This window comes from Siniperca chuatsi, linkage group LG15 (assembly GCF_020085105.1).
Source record: "Siniperca chuatsi isolate FFG_IHB_CAS linkage group LG15, ASM2008510v1, whole genome shotgun sequence".
NCBI lineage: Eukaryota > Metazoa > Chordata > Actinopteri > Centrarchiformes > Sinipercidae > Siniperca > Siniperca chuatsi.
Genome location: NC_058056.1, coordinates 11,407,508 through 11,423,534, shown reverse-complemented (window position 1 = coordinate 11,423,534; position 16,027 = coordinate 11,407,508). Strand labels below are relative to the sequence as shown.

Sequence of the window (16,027 nt, the reverse complement as noted above, 5' to 3'; positions counted from 1 at the left end):
TCACGTTCACATCAGAGCACTCACTTGGCAGCAGACAGGAAGGGAACAACAAATGTCTTTCCAGTTTCCACACTGCAGTTAGGCCAGCAGGAAAGAGAGCCGTTACTCCCTCCAGTGAGTAGTACAGCCTAAGTTTTGCATTATTTCTGATCTGATGAATAGAGTGTGGGCACACCTGAGTCAGTGAAGCTCAATTAAGAGCAAGAGAGAGTAAAAGGATTAGGAATGCAGAGGCTCAACTTTCATCAGCTGGCTTCATGTTTTCGCTCTAAGAGCTGAATGTGTAAAGGTAGCATTTTAGGTTTCATTCAGTGCTGTGGTGAAAGAAAAAAAACAACTGAAGTAGAGAAAACATTCAAAAAATTCAACTTGATTTCAACTTTGAATTCAATGCTGTGGAACATATTGTGGTAATCATTTAAACAGGGTTCACAGAAGGATAAACTGAAAACCACAGAGCCTGAATGGAAGGCCCACCAATCAACCCTTCCGCTCTTCCAAATTGCTGCTGATTTTCCTATAGAGAGCCAATATTTAGGAGGTCTCCTTAATTTCTTAGAGTGATTTTCTAGTTTTGCTCACAGGTATACCACAGATTCTTTGTGAGCACTTTCATCAGTAATTACAGCTTGATTGTATTAACTTCTTACTCTCATATCCCAACTGTGCGGCCAAAAGAAAATTCCAAGTTTGCACAAGTTCATTTCCAGCACGAGGTGATGAGATGTCCTGAACAGAGTCAGTTGCCAAAATAGCTCAGTTGGGAGAGTGTTACTGAAGATCTAAATGTCCCTAGTTTGATCCCAGGTTTTGGCATTTTGACCTTTCCCTCCCCACAGCCAACTCTTAGTCGCAGATAAAAGTCTGTAAATCCTCCATAAAACTTTCCTGTAATACAAGGCTACACCTTTTCCTTGTGACACATACAGTATCAGTTATGATTTTCCAACAATTCGAACGTCCTTCATGCTGGACTCAGTCAACTTAAGTATTTACGTTTAAAGTTTAGCTCATAAGGATATTCTTTACACACAATTGCCATCAAAAGAAGCATGTTCACTGTTGCAACATGCTGTGTTATGCCTCCAGGCTTGACAGGTAAACTGATAGTGACCAGGAAAATCTTAACTCAAAGAAACTCCCTGTAGCAAAGCCAATAACTTTGAAGTCCCTCACAGCAATGTACACAGCTCTAAATCACCAGTACGATTCCCTCAGGCGAACATTAGTCACAGACCGTTCCCTCAGGTGAGGGAACGATCTGTGACTAATGTTCCAGGTCAACATTGTGACCCCATGTCCATCTGCACCTATGACTACAGTTGCACGAGAAGAGAGGTGCAAAGAGCAAACCTGGAAACAGAGATGCTATCTGTCTTTTTCCATCTGTGCAATAATGAATGGTGTGGGACACAGAGATAAGGCACAGCTAGCTGGCCAATAGTCAGGAGTACTCCAGGACTGTGACATGTATATTCATAGGCCAATAATTGCCCCAATATGCACTCAGATCCTCTCTCTGTGGTGTCAATGTGAAACACTTGACTGTGACAGAATAGAACAGGACCTGATTTGATTGGATTTGGCCAGATAACGAGTCACAACTGGCAATTCAATAGTACATCTGCAATGGATGAGACCATTGATAGTTGTATGGGTATGCATGCCTTCAGCTTAATTATAGAGACTGTGCTGGATGTTGACCTTAACAATACAGTGCAAGTACACATACACACACATCATGGGTCATGTAAGGCTCTTCTAGACCTTCTAAACTGCATTCATACCCCAACCCAAAACTGTATATAAAAAGTATCTTCACTTTGGAGGATTTCTCTCATCTTTCTACCCTTGTGAGAATGCAAAGTACAAGATCGTGTACATGCAAGTATGTTTGCACACGCACACATGCAGGCTTACACACATACCCTTGCTGAGGTGTCCATTGTCAATTCATAATCACAATATGGATTTTGTTCACTGGGCCTATCTCCACTCTGCTAAATAATGGTCTGCTCAAATGAGTCACCGGGTTACAATCCGCTTCAGCATCGCCCTAGCAACAAAGCAAGTGGCTGGCCAGCTGGAGATGAAGCATTTCTCTGGCCTGAGTCTATCCCCAGAGGCTGTGCGTGTGAGTTTGTGTGTATGTATGTGTGTATGTGCTGCTGCACCAGTATTCAGCCTAATACTGAGGCACATTGTCTGGTATTCACAGCAGAACAGCACATTTTATCCTCCTTACTCCCTCATTCCTCTGCCCACACACTCCACATCGGTGGAGAAGTGGAGGAGAGTAATCTGTGTTGTTTACTTACACTATCCAGCTTTACCAGCCCTCCAGGAAGTGATCCGACCACGAGACGACCAACAGAAGCTAGCAGGTGATACTATTGGTCTAACACTGTAATCTGTCTCTAAAAACAGACTACCAAAGACATATGTGACAGGAATAACACTGTCAACACAAAGCTGTCTGGAGTTTAGCCCAATAGCATCTTAAATTCTCCTATTAGCTCTTTGTTGATGTTTTGAGACTCAGCTGTGAACTGTGTAAAGTTTCAGCGCAGGGCTGCAATTGATGATTATTTTCAATGTTGATTAATCTGCCGATTATTTACTCATTTAATTGATTAATTGTATGTTCTATAACATTTCAGAAAACAGTGAAAAATGTCTGTCACGATTTCCTACGAAGTGCAACATCTCATCTTCAAATTTCTTCTTTCAAATCCCAAAGATATTCACCGTATAATCACATAAGACAAAGAGAAGCAGAAAATCTGCACAATTTAGAGGCTGGAATTACAGAACAATCAAGTGATAACCAAATTAGTCTGTTTACAGACTAGTCAATTAAAGAACAAAACTTGGATATTTGTTTATTTTCCTACATCTATATCTACCCATTCTATTGCTTTGTATTGCCATTTAGCAGTGGTGAGGGAGCTGTTACTACATGACAACTGCAATCCATGAATACACTATGTACTAGAGAAACCTTTAAGTCAATCTGTTGCCCATATATCAAATCAAAACCATGTGGTCCGTACGGGGATCGAACCCGCAACCTTGGCGTTATTAGGACCACGCTCTAACCAACTGAGCTAACCGGCCCACATTCAAATACTATATCTCAATATCTCAATTTGTTAAGTGAAGTTAGTATAGCATGCGTAAGCAACAAAACTTTGTTGACTTTACTTTCAGGAGGCGGGGGAGGAAAGTCTTCAACGTCCATGCTTGCTGCTCTTCTCCTGCAGAAGCTCTTCAGACAGCAGCAATAAGGGGATCAACTACGGCGACACACATTCCTAAAGGAAAAAGACAAACGTCATAAAATGGTAAAATAGGCGGGATGATATACAAAGTATTTCCACATTAATTTCGTACTGAAGAATGTTTCCATACATCATAAATTAGGCACTTCTGGCTTGGCATATGTAAGCCAGTCAGTCCCTCAAAGCTCAACCACACTTGTGTGTTACTTAAGTGTTGTTACTTATGTTACTTAATCACAGCAACACTTTGTCAGCAGAGGAGCATGGCTGTGTTGTGGTCACGGTCTGGTACGTTTTAAGTCAACATCAGAATTTAAACTAAAGCTAATTCAGACAAATTAATAAGTGAATGAAAACAAAAGAAGCTCTTATAGTGCTCCTGGGGACTGCTGACACTACCACGTGTTGAAGTGTACACAACATTCTCATATGCTAATTGCGGGCGTGTGTAATTTCATGGGTATAAACGAGCTTGGCCACCATTATAATAGATAGGCCATACCCTGTGGAGTAACCATTATGAAAAGACGGGTGGTGGGGTTTCTGTAGCTAAAACAAAGTTATTCAAAGTAGGTTCACGTTCAGATTTTAACTGTTTATTGTGGAAATTCAGGTACTAACTGATTCAAAGCGAGTCAATAGTAAAAATGCATCCTTCCATTAGTTTACTCAGCTGTGGCCTTATCAAAATGAGCAAATTTACTACAAGTCTTAAATAAACTGTTTCCCACAAGTAGTTACATTTGCACACTTTGTTCAAGAAATGAGATCAAATACAGTCAAATGTAGATCCAACCAAACCAAACACAGCTAAAGACAACCACTACTTCCAGCACTTAGAAGCATTTTGTTCAAGCCCAGGAAAAACCTATTCTCATACTTGATTATCAGAAAGGTTACATTTTGCCACAGGCTGTAAAAAATATCTTAATGCAAACCAAAACCCAAGAACGTTATCATGTCTATAGGTTTCCCCAGGTGGCAATATTCTACTAACAGACTTGACTCTTGATATGACTTGAAATAAAATCAACTACAGTATGTATGAGCATTTAGAGAGCAGAGGTCAATGTGATATTTTGAATTAATAGCAACCACAAATTTTGGCCTAGGAAATGTCATTAGCATACTGAGGCAGCAGAGACCTTTGGACCTGCATGGGCATGAGAGACATTGCATTCCTCAGCAGCACAGCCTTTGTTTGCGGATGTATAATTCGTATCCAGAGGTGACAGTTTCTGTCAAAGTTGTGCTATTTCCAGACTTCGTCAGCTTGCTAGTATCCACAAGAACAGAAGACAGAGTCATGACATCATGCTGTAGCATAAAGCAGCCATTGTTGCGGTATGTATGCCCCATATTATATCCATGCAATCTCTACAGATCAATACAAGCCACAACATAAGTTCACAACAGTCTTAGTCATTTCTGACTAAGACAAGCCTACACCACAGTATTGCAGCAAACAAGATCCAAAGTATAACTAATTCTGAGTCTCAAAGCTTGTTTTGTCTACAAATAATGTGAAATCCTCTGCTTCTTTGTTCGCCACCCTATTCACTGGGCACAAAGCCAGAACACTGGATGTGAACACACAGGGCCAGTGTCTGCTGAATACAGTGCGGCTGACAGATAATGCTAGCGCTAACAGGCAGGTAGAATATACATAGCCTGAGGAGAAATAGCAAAGAGAAGAACAATAGAGAAGAATCCAAAGAGACGTACAAGAGCAGCTACATTTTTATATAGTATGCCTGACAATGAGGCCCTCTTTAAGCTATATACTGCACAGCCTGAGAAACGTGATGTATGAGTATGAAAACAGGTAGTTACATGACACACATGAATGTAAGTTGACTGGCACATTTTGGAGGGACAATTAACCGCCTATCCCTGACAGGAGCTTCGAAGGGTGACTCATCTCTCCCTTCAAATGCATTGTTCGAGGTTTAGGACAGCAGGAAAAGGAAGGAAGGGAGGGGAGAAGTAAAATATTCAGGTGTGCGCTTCTTGACGCAGAGGCACAGAGGAGAGAAATCACGTTGTCTGGTAAAAGTAAATGTCGCACATTACGCTGAGAAGCAAAGGCAGTCTTTCTCACTCCTGATTTGAAACCAGTCTGCCGATTCCTCCAGTCCTACTCCTCTCCTAAAAGTTTTACCTGCTTCTTGAAGAAAACTAAATGCACCTTTCCACAAATTACATCCTGCATGTACTGTGGTGTGGTTTGACTTCAAATGTGGTGTGCACCATACAAGGCTCACCCCATGGAGATGACCAACTCAACAAATGCAATCCCTAAATCTGTCAGCAACCTGTCTATACTGCAGCAGTGTAAACAGACAGACATTTACACTGTGCAACAAAAGCAGGCAGGTGAGTATGTGTAGTTTATAAAGCCTTACTTACAAAACATTCATCATAATTAATTTATAATCTCTCTATTAATCTGCTCAGTGTTTAATTAAAAGATACTGTATTACAGTCTAATGTGAGAGCAATGATTGAGGACAGAGCGGAAGACACCAGAGAGGTAAAATCAGCCGTATAGTTGATGATAGACTCAGCTGAGCATGTCATTGCACGCTGGGAAGGCTGAGCAGTGCTATGCAGACAGGAAAACAGTCATCTGGCCTGCTGGTGTAATGCACACAATTTGCTCACCTGTGTATTCCTAATAGCCCATGTTAAAGAACAGACAGTTACAAGGTTCAAAAACATGTCAACAATATGTATGTACCATACATTTTGTCAACATAATCCATAGCGTGGAGAACGAATTGCCACCTATGTTCACTTATAAAGAAAATTCTACAGCTGTCTACAGGATGGCACTTTAAATGTCAATTGCAAAGATCTTGCATGTGTCTCCATTTTGAAATGAGACTAGTGTTGATTAACCCTAAATTAACTACATTTCACCAGGGATGTTTTTCCCATCTCACTGCAAAAAATGTATTAGTTTATTATAGTTTATTAGACTTTAGTATTAATTAAACTTCTTAAATAAAGGATGGGCTGAATGAGCACATGTGCTCTTTTTCTAACTAACATCACCTTTCTATGAATTCATAATGTACAAATGACACATCATCTAAATAGATGAAATCAAGTAGTGATGGAATTTGTAGACAGACACAGCAGGTAACTGGATTATAGATTTATTGTAACTTCCCTACAGTTTCCAAACTGGATTTAAAAAAAAAAACTCACCTTTTTCAAATATTCCTGATCTGCCCCCAGCCCCTTACCCATCACTTATGGCTACCAGAGATCAGTCAAATATTAATTGTATGTATTCCTGAGAGCTATTCCACATCAAGCACCCTAGTTTTGTACGGGGTTTTGATTCTCCTGTAGAGTTTTCTGGAGCGCACTTAATGACAAGTGGCATTCCACACACGGGCTGAAAGTCATAAACAAAAGCCTGGAGGAGAGGGTGGTATGAGAGAGAGAGAGAGAGAGAGACTTGTAGTCTGTCTGTCTTTGGCTTTGCAGCTCTTTGGCTGAATGTTTTATTGAGCAGTGTGTCCCAATCTTCTCCTTCTGCCAGGATTACAGTAATCAGGCCTCGACAGAAAACAGCACATCCCAGGCCTACAAAGAGTGGACGGATGGGCTTAACAAAGTACTATAAAGTATTTGTGGGGAAGTTCAGGGAAGGTCAGGACAGTGCTCTGCAGCATACTAAAAAGGAAAAAAAGGTACCTCTTTCTAGCCTCTTCACAATCAGCACTGAAGAGCTGAAAAATAATTTAGAAAAAGACCTTGTACTGATGGTTTGTGTAGTTTATGTGCCATATAAGAGAAGAATAGTTTCACTGTTACATCAATTATAAATTGCTTGTGCTGTACAACACACTCTAAACAACTGAAGTAACCAGCCTTAACAACCCACTGCTCTTGTTTTCTTGAATTGTGAACAACATGGTGACGATATGACGTACAACCATTGGTTGTCTACTGTGCCAGGTGGCGCGGCCTGTACCCTAAATCTCAAACCAAAAGCTCTGTGGCTCATACAGGACCAACCTTGCAACCTTCACAGTATCTGGGCCAACCTTGCCTTGACAATACTTCACCACCCACCCTGACCTCATAAGGGGCGGGGAAGCTTAAAAACAGGCACAAGATAGCTGACATTCAAAAGTGAGAATCCTGACTCCTGGCAAGTTCAAACTGTTGATTAGAACAGCAAAGGATAAATTGGAAGCATATTCATAGACACAAACATCATAATAAATCACAGCTAAGCAAGCAATCTTCCTCATTTTACATCTCATTTTGTTTCTGTAGCAGTTTAAGTCTCCACCCAATCCCCCACTCTGTATAACACACAACAACTCAATACACTGAACAATCAACACAACCAGAAGACCAGAAGATGAGTCTGGTATTCCCATCAGCTACCAGTTATAAATATAAGTCTAATGGGAGTGGAATATAAAGAATACACTTCAATAATCAGGCCCGCGGGGCTGCGGTATTTGTATTTGATGTCAGAGGTGTGATCTATTGGACATGTGAGGGGATGTCTGGATTCAACAACAAGCTCTGCTAAGCTAACACAGTAACTCATTACTGCATGGTGTCATCCATCATATTACAGTATGTAGTATAACCATTATGATGCATCACAAAACATTACAGTACCCCATTATACCCCTACTAAGAACCCTACTATAATAAGAGCAGTATTTTTACCGACATTTTTACATTACAACCATAATGTTTATTTTTTTACATTGGCTGTAACTTGCAGGCAGATTATGTTTTCAGTAAAAGAGACAAAACACTGACAAGGCACTCCCGGCTTGGGAATCACTGGACAAAATGAAAGACTTGGGCTGTTAAATATTTGAAATGTGGTGTCCATTTGAAAACAGAGGCAACCACAGTCTTGGCTGTCACTCCTAACTGGTCTCCACCCACCCAGTGAGCCACACCAAAGCTTTGAGAGCCCAACATGTCACCAAAAGAACACTATCTAGTGTGTGGTGAGCAGTGGATAAGCGGCTGCTTCAAAGAGCTTTTCTTGGCTGGCAGGATTTAAGCTCTGAATGCATTTTAATATGAATAGAGCTACTCAGTGTGATTACAATAAATAACCACAGGAAAACCGCAATACTCTTGATCGTTAGAGTACCAGTCATTGCACTGACTTAAAAGGGTGGAGACGCTTTCTGAAGCCAAGATTGCCATTGACCCCTGACTTTACTCATCCTCGCTAAGAATCACTATGAAGAGTCGTCATCTGTAGCTCAATTCATAGAGCATGGTACTAACATAGGCGTTTGAATCAGGGGAATCGGGGCATCTTGGTGATTGGGTGGTCTATGATGCCTACCATGTACCATATAACTCTCTCTCTCAATATATCTTCAATTCTGGCTGAGGACTTTTGTGACATGTCATAACCCTCTCTACCCTTTCCCCCTCATTTCCTGTCTCTCCAACCCTCTACTGTCGAATAAGGGCAAAAAATGCCATAAAAATAATCTTTACAAACAGTATACAATGTATGATAAGATGCATGCTAAAATAATATCCATTATGCACTATATCTGTCTGACACATGTTCCCAACTGCTAAAAAAGTGCGTGGTGTGTGAGCAATTTCACACATCCACCTGCAGAAAAGCAATGGCCTTTCTTTCCCAGCTGCTGCTGAACTATGTTGCTAATCCATGTTTTATCTCCTTGGTGGGGTGGTGGGTGGACAGTGAATCTATAACTGCCTTTCTAAAAATGAATGGTATGCTCCTCTGCTCAACCACTGTGTACTCAGACACCCCAAGCTTAATCATGCTAAACAGAAGGCATTTCCATGAGCCGCTATTGGCAAAGGAAAGTTACTGCCCTGTCACAATTACTTTAGCAATTAGCGATTCCTGGTATTTCTCCACTGAACTGCATCTGTGTTCACAGACTATAACACTGACAGGAGAGGATATTGCAGTTTGGCTATACTCCATATTTTCATGCCGATGACAAAAGGGTTGATAAGATGCTAAAATACTGTCTCCCTAAGCATCTGCTTAACAGACAAAAATAAATAGCATTAGCACTGATTGCCAAATTCCTCAAAACACCAACAGTTTTGTCCCAGAGGTGTCTGAAAACATCCGCTGTGACAGCAGCTGTGGATTGATGAGGAGAAAGTGTCGCACATAAAGGACTCTGTGTCTACATGGCTTACATGAGTGCTTACATTAGGAAACTGCAGCGAATTTGAGCATGGAAAAAATTATCTGTGCTCCCTGGACAACCTTCTCTAGGTGTAGGAGGTATTAAGCATCTGTATTTGCAGACAGGCCACCCTGGTTATTTGCTAAACAAATTACCAGTGGAGATTTTTGTGTACATGCATGTGTGTGTGATCCATGTAGAGGCCAAGTGAACTGGGGAGGCCTGACACCAGACAATACAAATGAAGATCAAAGCACTAATTTTATTTAAATCAGTTTGAGGCTTAGCTAAGCTTAATAGATTCCCGAAAGCACATGCCTTTTGCTGTGCAGAAAGGAAACTACTAGGGGGAACAGTTTAATTACATTATGGTTTTACTACCTGTTTAGACGGATCTTCCAGATGACTGAAGCTGGGCAGTGCTTTCACTGAGGAATGCTATGCATGACTACTTGAATTTGTAGCTGGGCTGACTGCTGCAGCTCAGGAAGACATCCTCACATATTTATGATTTTAGGTAAGTGTTAAAGTCCACAGGGTTTCTTATATTTTCTATGTCTATGTTTTGTATGAATTAAGTTATGGTTATTAGATTAGAAAATGGCAAACTTGACCAGCTTTTCAATCAGTCTTTTAAAGGCAAAAGGCTATCTTGCACCTGCAATTGCATCCTTGAAGAGGGCCACGGGGTTCAGAAAAGTATGAGGTTGCGCTCAACACTGGGATCAAAATGTATCAAAATGTTACATGACAGAGTCAAAGCCATAGGAAATATGTTAGTGTCCTGTTCAGTGATGTTAAACAAAAACGCAGAAAGAAGTTTAGCTGAGACAATTAAAGTTCTTATAACAGTTAATTTCGTGATTAGGACAAATTAATTAACAAAACTCTGTAGAAAAAAAAATAGTGATTGATTGTCTTTGTGATTTTGTTACAGCAGGTAATTGAAAGTGTTGGCAACTTGGCAAAGTTAGCTGAGGCGCCACGTTATAGCCCTCTCCCAATACAGTTTTAAAACCCCAAAATACACTTTAGTCACTCTAATACACAAAAGAAACATTTTGAATGACTTTTTATCGAATATTTAGCCTAACGTTACTACCTGTTAGCAAAACAGACATGTTAAGGATATTTAAAACTTTGTCAGAAACTTAGAAAAATGTCCTTAACTCACCATTTTATGACTTTTACACAGAAGAATTACCGTATCCCTTCGCTGTAACACCATACAAGTGTTAAACGTCATGCATTTCTGACTTCAACACAACTTCAACACAACTTTAGACACATCATAACACATCCAAATTTCGCTCAGTGCCCTTCTTTTAACTTGACTCTCTTCGATGCAAGCCGACTCCATCCATGAAAGCCCTGTACCTCCTCTAAGTAGTTGATTGGCCGACGAGTCGACGTAGACAAGCTGTGATTGGCTGTACAGAACGTCAATCAAGCTTCCAACGTCTCCTCCGGTAGGATCTGCTCGGGTCTGACAGAGGAGTTCCAAACTGCCCACGTGACATGTGAGGTGGCTCCCCTCGAAACAGCTGTCTGGAAATGATGTTGGATTACAGTTTTGTCGAACTGTGTAGTGTCTTGCTAGTAAAAAAAAACGAACTCTTGTCTGATTGTGGGAAATGTTTGTTTCCTCTTATCACACTGTGTTGAAATAGTGTCCTAATAAACAGGGTAAATAACTTTCGTTAGGTAAAATTACTTTACTATGAATCTGATAACACGCAGAAAGGCTTTGAAACGTTTCTTTAGGTTTGTCTGTATCCTCCAAACTCTGCACACAAACACAAAAATCTCCAAGTTAAGTTTTTATTCCATTAGGTTGGTTTTATTAAAGATATAATTTGAAAACAAATGGATGAACACATGGATTTGTCTGCTTTGTAAAATAAACCCCTTAAAAGGGCTGTGTTAGGACCAGAACATTTGGAAAAATGTCAAACTCATGGATGTCTGGTCAAATGGAAAAAACTAGGGAAACATACTAAAGAGATGATTATTCCTATTCTGCCACCTACAGGCAGATGCTCCATTGCACAGCCTTAATACATTCTAAGTATGAGCAAAACCAAGGGACACACTACTGTGTTTGAGAAAACATTTTATTTTGTAACTCAAATTAATGCACACAATTAACACAAACAGAATGTCAAATCTTCTGGCATACAGCATAAAATTTACAGGAAATCCTACACCCATCCCATGTTAATTCTATGCTGTCATAACACATGAAAAGAAAGTGAAATCTGATATTAGTCATTTTTGTAGTAATGCCATGGTAAGATCAGATGTACAGTTAGAGGACAACTAAGTCGTTTATATCTTATACTTTCAAATGTTATAAATAAACTTCCTTTTAACTTACCTGCGTCGATTCAGTCACTGAGATTGTACGGTCTACAAAATTACAAGTACACAAGTACAAAACAGCCTACTTGACGTGACAAAGTGTAGCTTCATCTCAGCCATCCTGATGCCTGTTTCATGAGGCAGGTTACAGTATCTAGATAATGTTGATGAATAAAACCCATGTTTCAGATTTGAGGGGGTTCTAGATTTGACTCAGCAAAGTTACACAGATAACTCAGTAAATCTGCTTCTGTTGTGGAACACCAGGCAATAAAATGCCCATTTTTTAAAAAATCTTTTCAACTGTACAATAATCACTGTAGTGGCCTGATTTATACTTTACTGGGTAACTTTGAGTCAGCCGTCAGGCCCAAGTCAAGGTGTTACATTATATCCTCAAGATGCAACATTTTAAACATAGATTAAAAAAATATATAAAAAATTGAATGTATAAAATTCTAGAACTTATAAACATAATTACATATTAGCTACAGTAGCAATGCTGTTATAGCCAACACACTGAAAAATGTGAGAAATTGTATCTGAGAGGATACAAAAGGAAAGTTCGCAGCAGAGTGACAAAAATGTATGCCAGATATATGACAATGGACAAACCAAACACACAAAGCCAATATTTCCAGTACAATGAGGCCATTGACTGAAAAACACAAAACAAACATCTTATTGAAATGTTGATGAGGCATAAATAGAAATAAGCATATACTTTATGAAAGCTTTATTTGACTCTAAATACCAAACAAAAAAAATAAAAATCATCATGATCAAAATGTAGTTTTGTTATTGTGTATCAACACTGCTTCAGTTTTGCCACAGTACATCTCCATTTTGGACAAAAGAGCCTTTGTGGAGTGGACCAGTCCTGAGCTTTCGCCCACCATAAGATTCACGGTCCAAAAACACCGATGTAACCAATGTAATGGACTAATTGTCCTCTTAGTATCTAATAGCTCCAATGACTAACCTATAGAATCTCTTCCTTTAAACTTAAACCAATTTTCCTGCCTACACTGCCCAATCAGTGCTGAATAACGTCTGTTGTAAAAGCACCAAAGGAGCTATGTATGAGCAAGGCCAAATTCTTGACGTGACTTGAATACTGGGTCATTTTGAAAGAGCATAACCTCTCTCGTCTCCCTCACATCATTTCCCCAGGCACACAACATGTTACTAGGCTTCTTTTACCTGATAGATCAAATGGACTATCAATAGCAACAGACCAAAGGCAGCTGTGAGAAGATAAAGATATATATAGTGCAATACCTTCTCAAGCATTACAGGATGTAAGTATTTAAATACTGTAGATGTACAGTGGCTTCAAAAAGTATAAGACTCCTACATTTCTTTTATATTTTGTTGTGTTTAACTTCATGAAAAAAGTCAAATCTGATAAACAAGATTTTAATATTTGTAAGTTTGTGCTTCTGAATGGCTCTTGTAAGAAGTGCTGTCTCATATTTTTCCTATTGTGAATAAATAACCAATCATATGATTGGTAAAGTGGATATTTCACAACAGTGTACTGAAGGTGATGGAGACAAGCAGGGCCCCATTCCACTGCCATACACAACCACCTATTAAAAGCTAAGCTAACCAGATGGAAAATTAATATGCTTTCCCAAAAACCAACCAACATGAAAACTGCCGGACAGTAAAGCCGGAGGGAAGACAATGCAGCAAACTTTATCAAGATAGTACCAGACAGCCGCGGCTAACCTTTTAGGGCTTTTTTGAATAGCAAAGTTCTCTTATAGCTCATGGGACTTATAAAAAAAAGCCTTATAAAACAATAAATTACCCATCTTACTACCATCATGCTAAAAGTCACCTGACATATCCATTAAAAAAAGAAGAAAAAAAAAAGAAACAAATATGGCATCGATCAGATAGGATAAGACCTCCTTGTACCCCTCAGCTGGCGTGGGGTTTGACAGAAACCTCAGACCGACCCTCTGTGGTGCCGTTTAGGGATGTCGGCTTGTTGCCAAAGTTCCAGTCCACAGGATTAAGCAGCTGCATGGTCTTCTTGTGCGTCCAGATGGGGTTGATGATAAATGTGAGCAGAGCGAGGCCAGTGAAGAAGAGCAGGAGTTGGGGCAGGGCCACATGGGCGCTGAGCTCTCCCCAGTGAGTCAAGGCTACCCACCACATGTAGTAGGTGAGCACCATGCGACAGTGGAACATGTGGATCATCACCCACTGGTTGGCTCTCCAAAACAGGGTGCATGCGCAGCCAGCCTGTCAGGGAGGAAGAAAGACGGTGAGACAAAATGATGCTAGGGATTGGGGCACACATTTCTTACTTTTTATTTTAAAATAACTTTAAATTCACATTATTGTAACTTATGTGTACTCAAGTCAAGTCTGTGAGTAGGACAGAAAGTTTAGGTACTGACTCTATTTTGGTCATAGAACTTCCTCTTTCTAAGAATGGTAAACTTTTTCTGTGGACAATCATATGGTGTACAAGACCGAAGAGGAACTAAAACCTGTGACACTTCCAATAATTTCTGTGGTAGCTTACGAAAATCTGTAAGAAAAAGATGATCAACCAGCAGCATCAGACACAACCAGAGCCGTTGGAACTCTGATGAAATAACTGCACATACCAAACAATAATTTGGTATCTGCAATAACTGCTGCTCAAATGATGAGGGAAAACCATTTGTAAGATATGTGATATAGAGTGATGACAGGTAGTTTAACTCAACACAAAGACACTATAAGGCCCCTACCTTCAGTAACATCCACGATATACAGGTGAATGGCGTGCTCATCTCCAGCAGCAGCGTAACCATTGGCAGGAAGTGGCCCAGAGAATCCCACACCACCGCCCCTGCATATCCTGACAGGGCGAAAAAATGGTGCATCGCCAGCGGGAGGTCAAATGACCGAAATAACACACTGGAGGCGTGAAGTGCAACATTCTCAAACACAAAGAAACCTGTGGCTGTGAGGACAGTGAACCATGACCAGTCTTCTTGTCCCCTCACTCTTTCTCTGGCTAACACAGAGTCCTCAGTCAGTGCCCGGAGACCAGCTACAGTACTCTGGATCCCAAATACTGCTCGAGTCGCTGCAAGGTTCCAGAAAACCTTCTCCTTAGCTAGCAGGGAGTTGTAGGTTTGGGACAGAGACACAGACAGGAGGTGGGTGAGGAGGAACACGGCCGCATAGAAGGCAAAGCCCAGGCCAATAAGCTGGAGGCGGTAGTCCCACGAGAAGTACTCTGCACTGGGCTGGGGAAGAGGGCTGGTCTGCTGGTCAGGGTCCATGATGTTTGAGGGAGGACACTGGAGCTCAGGCTGAGGAGGAGGGGGGGCTCAGCTGCAGGTGGGACTGTAAGCAAGGGCTGGTAGATGCATGGTGTGTGGGTCACCTACAAAACAATTGAAAGCTGCTTAAGATAAGACAGACATCCACTAAATAGAAATTACATACATTACTATCGCTATAAACAAACGACAGGCGAACCCAGGCTCCATTAAAATACACGTTGAACTCTATAAAAACTACTTTTTTTTCAACTTGTGTAACGTTAGCTTTAATGGATCTTCAGTCCAATTACGAGCGAACTTTTCCTGTAGTAACTCGGTAAAAACAAGATAACGAGTTCGACACCAAATAAAAAGTATCGTTTTATCCATTTAAGCCAAACTTTTATGTTCAAGTCCTTTAAAAAAACATAATGAATCAGAGCCGAGTTTCATTACCCGTGTTGTAAAGTTAGCATAAAACACAAGCACGACGACCAAGCTAACAAAATACTAAGAAGTCTAAAGCAGTGATAATTAGTCCCCACAAACTAGCGAACATCCTTGTCATACTTACCGTACAGAAGTGAACTGAACACGGTGTTCCCGTGCTGTTTGTTGAGAAAGAGAATGAGATTACAACAGGAAAACTCACATCACAAGACTTCAATTTGGTCATATGATCTCCTAACAGGAAGCGACGCCCACTTTAAACTTCCGGACATCCCATTGGTCAACGCCGCTCTGAATTGTGGTAGCACCCCATCCTATTGGTTATTTCCTAGGTCGTTGGTTATATGCGTAAAGTGAAGTTTGGCTTTATTCTGTCATAAAAACATACCGACGGGGGACGAATTGAAGGAATAACCCGAATAAAAGAGTGGAGAAACATATCAAATGCAGACACTTCCGTGTACCAGGGCTC

At 40.5% G+C, this 16,027-nt stretch overlaps 2 protein-coding genes across 5 annotated transcripts in view; both read right to left on the bottom strand.

Moving 5' to 3' along the window:
* Positions 1-10,844, bottom strand: part of arhgef10 (Rho guanine nucleotide exchange factor (GEF) 10) — a 55,408-nt gene extending 44,564 nt beyond the window's left edge. For all 3 annotated transcript variants that reach the window (XM_044165703.1, XM_044165704.1, XM_044165705.1), the window contains exons 1-2: positions 10,644-10,844; positions 3,205-3,314 (exon numbers count right to left, since the gene is read on the bottom strand). In XM_044165703.1, the coding sequence (XP_044021638.1) occupies positions 3,205-3,241 (37 nt within the window). In that variant the 5' untranslated portion in view covers positions 3,242-3,314; positions 10,644-10,844. The remainder of the gene's footprint in view (positions 1-3,204; positions 3,315-10,643) is intronic.
* Positions 10,845-11,565: 721 nt separating this feature from the next.
* On the bottom strand, positions 11,566-15,834 carry cln8 (CLN8 transmembrane ER and ERGIC protein). Of its 2 annotated transcripts, XM_044165701.1 has the most exons (4): positions 15,680-15,834; positions 14,793-15,227; positions 14,584-14,693; positions 11,566-14,086 (listed from the first exon to the last, which is right to left on the bottom strand). In XM_044165701.1, the coding sequence occupies exons 2-4, from the start codon at positions 15,121-15,123 to the stop codon at positions 13,760-13,762; spliced, it is 768 nt and encodes a 255-aa protein (XP_044021636.1). In that variant the 5' UTR covers positions 15,124-15,227; positions 15,680-15,834; the 3' UTR covers positions 11,566-13,759. The 2 variants fall into 2 exon arrangements, with proteins under 2 accessions (XP_044021636.1, XP_044021635.1); XM_044165700.1 differs by having other exon boundaries at positions 14,584-15,227.
* Positions 15,835-16,027: the final 193 nt, after the last annotated feature.